The sequence below is a fragment of the Gadus morhua genome, chromosome 15, assembly GCF_902167405.1.
Source record: "Gadus morhua chromosome 15, gadMor3.0, whole genome shotgun sequence".
In the NCBI taxonomy this organism is placed as follows: Eukaryota; Metazoa; Chordata; class Actinopteri; order Gadiformes; family Gadidae; genus Gadus; species Gadus morhua.
This window is the reverse complement of record NC_044062.1, coordinates 10359205-10369204: the sequence shown is the minus strand read 5'-3', so window position 1 is coordinate 10369204 and position 10000 is coordinate 10359205. Positions and strand designations below refer to the sequence as shown.

Below are 10000 nucleotides of genomic sequence, written 5' to 3'. Positions count from 1 at the left end.
GTGTGTGTGTGTGTGTGTGTGTGTGTGTGTGTTTGTCCGTTGATGTGTTCAAGTCTCCAGGGTTAGGTTGTGTGGTTGCGTGTCTGTGGTTGTGTGTTTGTCTATATAGGGTGAGGTTGTTTGGGTTAATTAAGAATAGGGTCAGCGTCATACTCTTTCAACAATAAAGTTTCACTTTACTGTTTTACCAACAGCACTATAATACTATTTTACCACCAACTGGGCCATGTGTGTGTGTGTGTGTGTGTGTGTGTGTGTGTGTGCGTGTGTGCGTGTGTGCGTGTGTGTGTGTGTTTAAATCGTTAAATCGTTTCAACCAGTATCAGCAGCCTACTGGTCGCAGTGCTAGGAGTTGTAGCAATAACATGTTCAAAATTTAGTCCATGACACGTTGCGCTAAAGACACACGCGGGCACCCGTAGTCCGTGACGTCATGAATCCGCATGGCTGATATCGGGTGAATGAACACAACTTTTACAAAGTTGGTAGTAAACAACAACCTTGACAGAGGATTACTCGGTCCGACATCACTCCACGCCCCCCGGAGAATACACTTCATCGGCGGTCCCTCTGAGTCCACCGTGCGGGGTCCCACTGAGGCATGACCATGTCCCGGTCCCGGTCTCCGGAGGTCCAGGGGTCCAGAGGGACCCTCGTCCCCCAACACCCAGAGGTCCGACCGGACCCCCAAATACAGGGGCTCGTCCAATCGCGTACATATAGAGGTGAGAAGTTGGTGGGGTTGAATAAGACGCACTAACACCTTCCCCCCAAAGAGGCGACTATACCAGCCGACTAATATACCAGGCAACTAATACTAGACTGATAAACCAGGAGACTAATGCTAGACCGATACTATACCAGGTGACTAATACTAGAAGGATATACCAGGAGACTGATGCTAGACTAATACTGTACCAGGAGACTGATGCTAGACTAATACTGTACCAGGAGACTGATACTGTTCAGGAGACAATACTAATACTATACAGGAGACAAGTACTAAACCAGAAGACTGATAATATACCAGAAGACTAATACTATACCAGGAGAGGAGACTAGTACTATACCTGAGGTATAATACTAAACCAGAATACTAATGCTATACCAGTAGACTAGAACTATACCAGAGGTCTAGTACTAAACCAGAAGAATAATACTATACCAGAAGACTAATATTGTACCAGGAGACTAGTATTACACCAGAATACTAGTACTGTATCAGGAGACTAGTAATAATCCAAAAAGTATAATACTATACCAGAAGACTTAAATTGTACCAGGAGACTAGTGATAAACCAGAACACTAGTAATAAACCAGGAGACTAGTATTAAATCAGAAGATTAATATTGTACCAGGAGACTAGCACTAAAACAGAAGAATAGTACTGTACCAGGAGACTGAGTGTTCTGTCTCAGCCGTGCAGACCCCCAGACGATGGACCTGCGACCGCTACTCGGTCTTGACCAGCGGGGACTCTCCCGGGGACGAGGTCACCCAGGACATCATCTGGGACCCCACCTCCCCCACCCAGCCCAGCCCCAGTACGTACCCTCACTCACAGGGGGGTGGGACAGAATGCTGGTGCTGTAATGAAGCCTGTACGATCAGCTGCTATCATGTGTTTCCAGGCGGGGGTTCCAGGACCACCAGGATGGTGAAGATATCCGACATAGTGAACCGCATCGCCCCTAAGGTCGGTACAGCTACCGTCCACCGGGTTCGCCTCACACACCGCCTAGCATCACACACCGCCTAGCATCACACCGCGCCTAGCATCACACACCGCCTAGCATCACACTGCGCCTAGCATCACACACCGCCTAGCATCATACCCCACCTAGCATCACACACCGCCTAGCATCACACTGCGCCTAGCATCACACTGCGCCTAGCATCACACACCGCGCCTAGCATCACACACCGCCTAGCATCACACACCGCCTAGCATCATACCGCACCTAGCATCACACTGCGCCTAGCATCACACCGCGCCTAGCATCACACCGCGCCAGGCATCACACACCGCAATTAGCATCACACACCGCCTAGCATCATACCGCACCTAGCATCACACTGCGCCTAGCAACACACTGTGCCTAGCATCACACACCGCCTAGCATCACACCGCGCCTAGCATCACACCGTGCCTAGCATCACACACCGCCTAGCATCATACCGCACCTAGCATCACACTGCGCCTAGCAGCACACACCGCCTAGCATCACACACCGCCTAGCATCACACACCGCCTAGCATCATACCGCGTCTAGCATCACACACCACCTAGCATCACACCGCGCCTAGCATCACACCGCACCTAGCATCACACACCGCCTAGCATCACACACCGCCTAGCATCACACACCGCCTAGCATCACTCCGCGTCTAGCATCGACACCGCCTAGCATCACAGCACGCCTAGCTTCACACCGCCTAGAGTCACGCTGCCTAGCGTCACACCGCCTAGCATCACACACTGCCTAGTGTCACGCTGCCTAGCGTAACACTGTCTAGAGTCACGCTGCCTAGCATCACACGTCTAGTGTCACACACGCCTAGCATCACGCTGCCTAATGTACACACGCCTAGCATCACACCCCACCTAATATCACGACACCTAGCATCACACTGCCTAGCATCACACACTGCCTAGCATCACACACTGCCTAGCATCACACACCGCCTAGCATCACACACCGCCTAGCGTCACACCACGCCTAGCATTACACCGCCTAGCGTCACACCGCGCCTAGCATTACATCGCCTAGCGTCACACCGAGCCTAGCATTACACCGCCTAGCGTCACACCGCGCCTAGCATTACACCGCCTAGCGTCAGGCCGCCTCTGGGCAGTGAAGGTGTCATGGTGGCTGGTCTAACGGCCGTGTGTCCGATGCCCGCAGGACGTCCGGCCGGCGCCGTCGCCCCTCTTGCAGTGGATGGGCGACTGCGGGGTGTCCTGCACCCCCGAGCCCCGGACGCACCGCGCCCGCAGGCGCTCAGTCAGGTCAGAGTCTACCTCTAGTCCTCCTGGGGCAGGACCCCACCCTCCTCCTGGGCAGGTCTGATTCCTAATCGAGCTATTACTAGTATCTAATGGGGGTCCTGATGTGTCTCTCTCCCCAGGCAGAGCAGTGTGGACGGCCTGGTGGAGCTGGCCCGAGCCTTCGACCGGAACATGGAGCGCTCCGACGACCTGGCCGCCGCCCCTCGTCTCCACGACGACCTGACCGCTGCCCCACGTCCCCACGGCGATCTGGCCGCTGCCCCACGTCCCCACGGCGATCTGGCCGCTGCCCTACGTCCCCACGGCGACCTGGCTGATGACCCCCGTCCCCACGGTAACCTGGCCGCTGCCCGGCGTCCCCACGGCGACCTGGCCGCCGCCCCTCGTCCCCACGGCGACCTGGCTGATGACCCCCGTTCCACCAGCAACCTGGCCGCAACCTCCCCTCCGCTTCCCCCCCCCTCCGAGTCGCAGCGGGTGGAGGCGGAGCTCCGGGCGCTGTTCGACAGCTCCACCCAGAAGGTCAGTGGGGCCCTGAGCCAGGGGACCCTCAGCGAGGGGCCCCTCAGTCAGGGGTTCAGCGGGCCCCTCAGAAAGGGGGTCAGTGGGCCCCTCAGCCAGGGAGCCCTCAGCCAAGGGGCCCTCAGCCAGGGGGTCAGCGGGCCCCTGAGCCAGGGACCCCTCAGGCCCTCAGACCGGCCCCCGGGGGTGGCGGTCCGGGGCCCGGGGCCGGTGGTCCAGGATTTTGAGGATGACTTTGAGGACGACTGGGAGGACGATGACCTGATGAACGACTCGCTGGTGGTTGCCACGACCTCAGGGGCTCCCCCGGGGGTCGACTCCTCCTGCCCACCCCAGGGGAGGACTCCCGGACCCAGGGGCGGCTGTCCCGGACCCAGGACCCCCCAGCGCAGCACCTTCAGACTGGAGCCCAACCCAAGGTGTCTGGCCCCCCCCCGCCTCAATCAATCACAGGTCAGAGCGCCTGCCCCCCCCCGCCTCGACCAATCACGGGTCAGAGCGCCTGGCCCCCCCCGCCTTGACGAATCAAGGGTCAGAGTGCTTGGCCCCCCCCGCCTTGACCAATCACAGGTCAGAGCACCTGCAGGCAGTTCAACCTGTCAAAAGGCAGCCCGTTACCACGGTGACGGCGCTAACAATGGTGACACCAGTAACCACGGTGAAGCCGGTAACCACGGTGAAGCCTCAGTCGAGCGCGGCGGTCCAGGGCCCCGGGGCCCCGGACGGCTGGTGGGACGAGGGCGGAGACGACCAGCTGCTGCTCCAGGTGTGTGAGGACGTAGAGAAGTTCTCCAACAGCCAGCCCTCCTCGGCCCCTCAGGCCCCTCCCTGCGGGCGGGGTCACCCCAGCACGCCCGCCCGGGGGCGGGGCCTCTCCACCACGCCAGTGGCCATCGGGCCCGCCCCCCCGCGGGGCGCGGGCCAGCCGCTGGCGTGCGGGTACAGGCGCACTAACTCGGCCCCGGTGGCCGGCGGGAGGGCTGCGAGCGGCCAGGGGGGGGACGCCCAGACGAAGGGCGCTGGGGTCACAGCCGACCAATCAGCTCTCTCTCAGAGCCATCCCGGCAGCCATGTTGGACCACGTCACCTCAGAGACGCTCCCGGGACATTCCGCCCGCAGACGGTGACCTCCAGACCCTCAGGAAACTCCCATCATGCAACATTCAAGAGGCACTTCTCAGACTCCTCCGCCATCAGCAGCAAAGGTCAGTAAGCCACAGGGTCTCTGGTGTACTCCTTCAGACCTGCTGGGTAACCTCTGGTCTCCTCTGGTGTCTGGTCTCCTCTGGTCTCTGATCACCTCTGGTCTCCTCTGGTCTCTGGTCACCTCTGGTCTCTGGTCTCCTCTGGTCACCTCTGGTCCCCGGTCTCTTCTGGTCTCTGGTCTCCTCTGGTCCCCGGTCTCCTCCGGTCTCTTCTGGTCTCCGGTCTCCTCTGGTCTCTGGTCTCCTCTGGTCTCTGGTCACCTCTGGTCTCTGGATTCCTCTGGTCTCTGGTCTCCTCTGGTCTCCGGTCTCCTCTGGTCTCTGGTCTCCTCTGGCCTCCTCTGGTCTCTGGTCTCCTCTGGTCCCCGGTCTCCTCTGGTCTCCGGTCTCCTCTGGTCTCTGGTCTCCGGTCTCCTCTGGTCTCTGGTCTCCTCTGGTCTCTGGTCACCTCTGGTCTCTGGTCACCTCTGGTCTCTGGTCTCCTCTGGATTCCTCTGGTCTCTGGTCTCCTCTGGTCTCCTCTGGTCCCCGGTCTCCTCTGGTCCCCGGTCTCCTCTGGTCTCCGGTCTCCTCTGGTATCTGGTCTCCTCTGGTCTCTGGTCTCCTCTGGTCTCTGGTCCCCGGTCTCTTCTGGTTTCTGGTCTCCTCTGGTCACCTCTGGTCCCCGGTCTCTTCTGGTCTCTGGTCTCCTCTGGTCCCCGGTCTCCTCCGGTCTCCTCTGGTCTCTGGTCACCTCTGGTCTCTGGATTCCTCTGGTCTCTGGTCTCCTCTGGTCTCCTCTGGTCTCCGGTCTCCTCTGGTCTCTGGTCTCCTCTGGCCTCCTCTGGTCTCTGGTCTCCTCTGGTCCCCGGTCTCCTCTGGTCTCCTCTGGTCTCCGGTCTCCTCCGGTTTCCTCTGGTCTCCTCTGGTCTCCTCTGGTCTCCTCTGGTCTCTGGTCTCCTCTGGTCTCCGGTCTCCTCTGGTCTCTGGTCACCTCTGGTCTCTGGTCACATCTGGTCTCCTCTGGATTCCTCTGGTCTCTGGTCTCCTCTGGTCTCCTCTGGTCCCCGGTCTCCTCTGGTCCCCGGTCTCCTCTGGTCTCCGGTCTCCTCTGGTCTCTGGTCTCCTCTGGTCTCTGGTCTCCTCTGGTCTCTGGTCTCCTCTGGTCTCCGGTCTCCTCTGGTCTCCGGTCTCCTCTGGTCTCCGTTCTCCTCTGGTCTCTCGTCTCCTCTGGTCTCTGGTCTCCTCTGGTCTCTGGTCTCCGGTCTCCCCTGGTCTCTGGTCTCCTCTGACCTCCTCTGATTTCCATGTGTTCCCTTGTCTAGAGCTGAAGATCTTTGCCCAAACCCTACGGGTCGGGTCGGGTTCGTTCTAATTGCTGTCATTTTACACGGGCTCGGGCCGGGCTCGGGCTTGCGCGGTAAATTAGCGGTCAGGTGATGAATTTCGCTTAGCGCGAGAAAGATGGAAGGTGAATCAAAGGCTGGCCTCTGGAGATTACGTTTTGATGCACCACCAAAGAAAGCAAAGTCTGAGGCGTGGAAAAGGTTATGTGAATTGCAAAAAAATGCGGCGTTCTGTTAAAGTATGACAGCAAAATAACAGGAATTCATCGCTGACAAGGCATGCTGATCGAAGCTGTTCACCACCTGCCACGAGTGCCTAACAACCTATTGTCACATTTTTTGTCACAGCATCAAAACCCATGCCTACAAAGATAGACAGTGTAGCCTATATAGGCTAATGTTGGCATTATTCTTAAATGCCATTCTTATTCAATTTGAGCTGCTGTTCACCGTCGCGTTGAGGCCGGATTGTGGAGAGAAGTGGCAAAGCAATCCAGCGGAGCCTTTATCTCAATTTAGTTATTATTCGTTATTTCGTTACTTATGCCAAATACCCATCTTAATTGAGAATTGTAATTTAATTTGTTAAGAAAGACTAATGTTCATTGGCGCGTTGGCCTATTTATATTCGTATTGGTGGTCGTGGAGAGGTGGCCGCAAGCAAGTCCCTTTTTCGTTTGGCTTAGGTCTAATCTAAATTTTATGTAACTTTTCGTTGTATGTTGTTATTGCCAAATAAATATCTTGGTTTAGATTTTATTTTAATTTAATTTGTTAAGAATTCTTGAAAAAGCTGTGTGCATGCATATTTGAATATGTAGGGCTTTTAACGCGTTCGGGCTCTGAAAAAACCGAGTTCATTCGGGCTCGGGCCGGGTCTGGCCTAACGTTTAAGGCCCGATTACAGCTCTACTCTGGTCTCCTCTGATTTCCTTTGGTCTTTGGTCTCCTCAGATCTCCTCTGATTTCCATTTGTTCTCTGATATCCTCTGGTCTCCTCTGGTCTCCTCTGGTCTCTGGTGTCCTCTGGTCTCCATTTGTTCTCTGGTCTCCTCTGGTCTCCGGTCTCCTCTGGTCTCTGGTCTCTTCTGATCTCCTCTGGTCTCTGGTGTCCTCTGATCTCCTCTGGTCTCCGGTCTCCTCTGGTCTCTGGTCTCCTCTGATTTCCATTGGTTCTCTGATATCCTCTGGTCTCCTCTGATCTCCTCTGGTCTCCGGTCTCCTCTGATTTCCATTTGTTCTCTGGTCTCCTCTGGTCTCTGGTCTCCTCTGGTCTCTGGTCTCCTCTGATCTCCTCTGGTCTCTGGTCTCCTCTGATTTCAATTGGTTCTCTGATCTCCTCTGGTCCCTGGTCTCCTCTGATTTCCATTTATTCTCTGATATCCTCCGGTCTCTGGTCTCCTCTGATCTCCTCTGGTCTCTGGTCTCCTCTGATTTCCATTGGTTCTCTGATATCCTCTGGTCTCCTCTGATCTCCTCTGGTCTCCGGTCTCCTCTGATTTCCATTTGTTCTCTGGTATCCTCTATTCTCTTGATTCCTCTCGCTGATCACCATGTGCTCTCTGGTCTCCAGCGGTGTCGACCGGTCAGGTGAGCGTTCAGTTGATCTCCAGGTGCTCGGCTGCTGACATCGAGAGGAAGAAGCAGGAAGCTCTCGCCAGGAAACGCAAGCGGATGCAGAACTCCCAGAAAAACGAGGTGAGAACGGCTTGACTGTTGAAACATCAAGATGAACAGACATAGACCACTCTGTAGCAGTAACATACCAGTAACATGCCGCTCTGTAATAGTAACATACCGCTCTGGACCAGTAACATACCAGTGACATACCGCTCTGCAGCAGTAACATAACGGTAACATACTGCTCTGGAGCAGTAACATACCAGTGACATACCGCTCTGCAGCAGTAACATAACAGTAGCATACCGCTCTGGAGCAGTAACATAACATTGACATACCGCTCTGTAACATACCGCTCTGTAACATAACGCATAGCGCTCTGTAACAGTAACATACCACTCTGTAGCAGTTACATACCGCTCTTTAACATACCGCTCTGTAACATACCGCTCTGTAACATAACGCTCTGTATAACGTACCGCTCTGTAGCAGTAACATAGCGCTCTGTATCATACTGCTCTGTAACATAACGCTCTGTTTAACATACCGCTCTGTAGCAGTAACATAGCGCTCTGTATCATACTGCTCTGTAACATAACGCTCTGTTTAACATACCGCTCTGTAGCAGTAACATAGCGCTCTGTAACATACCGCTCTGTAGCAGTAACATAGCGCTCTGTAACATACCACTCTGTAACATACCGCTCTGTAGCAGTAACATACCGCTCTGTAACACACTGCTCTGTATAACATAGCGCTCTGTAGCAGTAACATGTTGTGTTCCTCAGACCTCCTGAAGAGCTGCTACTGTCCACTCAACCCCCAGGAGGGTGTGTTCTCGTCCAGATCAGTGATCGTTGCTCCGCTGGATTATTCCTCCATGCTATCTGTTTACATTCCAGTGACAGCGGTTTTGTTTTATTGCATCAAACCGTCGTTGTCCGAACTCTCCCCATGAGGTCAACCCTCCGTTGCTGGGGGTCAAGCCACCATGTGTTGAGTAGAATTCCAGATGACCAGGCTCTTAAGACTATGACAGCATGAAGCGCAACACACCTACGGGATCCACAAAGTCACCATCGTCAGGTGGCCAACATTTCTTTAAAGTCGATGACCATGAGACATCCTGCCAAATCACTGTTGCCTTCATATACGTACTGCTATGTAGCCATGCTAGTTAGCCATGCTATGTACCAACGCCGCACTTGCACTGTTTGTACTTATCTTCGTGATGGCTAACCCTTTTCGACCAAACCCAGAATAATAAAGTTATTCCACCTTAAGCCTGACTGCTTCCTAACTGACTCACAAAATGGCCGCCGCCACATCAGAAAAACCGAGAGGCCGCATCCGGACCCTCTCCAGACCCCCAGTAGCACTACCCCCGTTCCTTATTGTTCGACAGGCGACGCCTGACTGACACTCTGACCTGAGCCCCTTAATGAACACCTGGACTCCCAGCTGCAGGACAGCACCCATCCATCACCTGGCTGACACCGTCACCGTATCCAAACACATCCTCAGCACTGGGCTCCAGTTCCACAGCGCGTTGTCTCAGAACATGAACACCGCCAGACACGCCTCCTAGAATCTAGACCTAGACTAGTCTAACCTCGTTTCCTGAGAGTTAAGTAGATAACTAACTAGACCTAGACTAGTCTAACCTCGTTACCTGAGGGTTAATTGGATAACTAACTAGACCTAGACTAGTCTAACGTCGTTACCTCAGATTTAAGTAGATAACTTACTAGACCTAGACTGGTCTAACCTCGTTACCTGAGGGTTGATTAGATAACTAACTAGACCTAGACTAGTCTAACGTCGTTACCTCAGAGTTAAGTAGATAACTAACTAGACCTAGGCTAGTCTAAGCTCGTTACCTCAGAGTTAAATAAATAAAAGAACAAAACTCAGCTTCTGGACGACTCTTGCAGCAGAGGTACGAGCTGCTCACCTGGAGGAATCAAACCATGGCCGGCCGCGCCCAGAACCTCCTGACTGTCAACGCTGGAGATAATGGAGGACGTCTCCCATGCAGTCAAATCTCTCTTTTCAACACTTCTCCACTGGTGGACCCGTGATATCCGCCATGTGCAGGTCCTCATTACGGGACGGTCATCATTTGTATTAAACTGGAGGATTATGGAGTATTGGACAGTTTAGAGCTCAGCTTGGAGCGACCGGCCAACAATGAGGCTCTTTATGCCCCGGGACAACCCCTCCCCCCCCCCCAGGCGGATGACTCACCTGAGCCCAGGTGTGTGTGTGTGTGTGTGTGCGCGTGTGTGTGTGAACATGCTCTCACACACCCACGCAT

General features: G+C 54.7%; 1 protein-coding gene across 1 annotated transcript in view; it reads left to right on the top strand.

Annotated features, from left to right (window-relative positions):
* etaa1b (ETAA1 activator of ATR kinase b) overlaps positions 1-8743 on the top strand; it is a 9227-nt gene extending 484 nt beyond the window's left edge. The window contains 8 exon segments of the mRNA XM_030378797.1: positions 1-725; positions 1420-1545; positions 1633-1697; positions 2908-3011; positions 3131-4228; positions 4230-4738; positions 7637-7761; positions 8472-8743. The exon segment at positions 1-725 is cut by the window's left edge and continues 484 nt beyond it. Of these exon segments, the coding sequence (XP_030234657.1) occupies positions 602-725; positions 1420-1545; positions 1633-1697; positions 2908-3011; positions 3131-4228; positions 4230-4738; positions 7637-7761; positions 8472-8480 (2160 nt within the window). The 5' untranslated portion in view covers positions 1-601 and the 3' untranslated portion in view covers positions 8481-8743.
* Positions 8744-10000: the final 1257 nt, after the last annotated feature.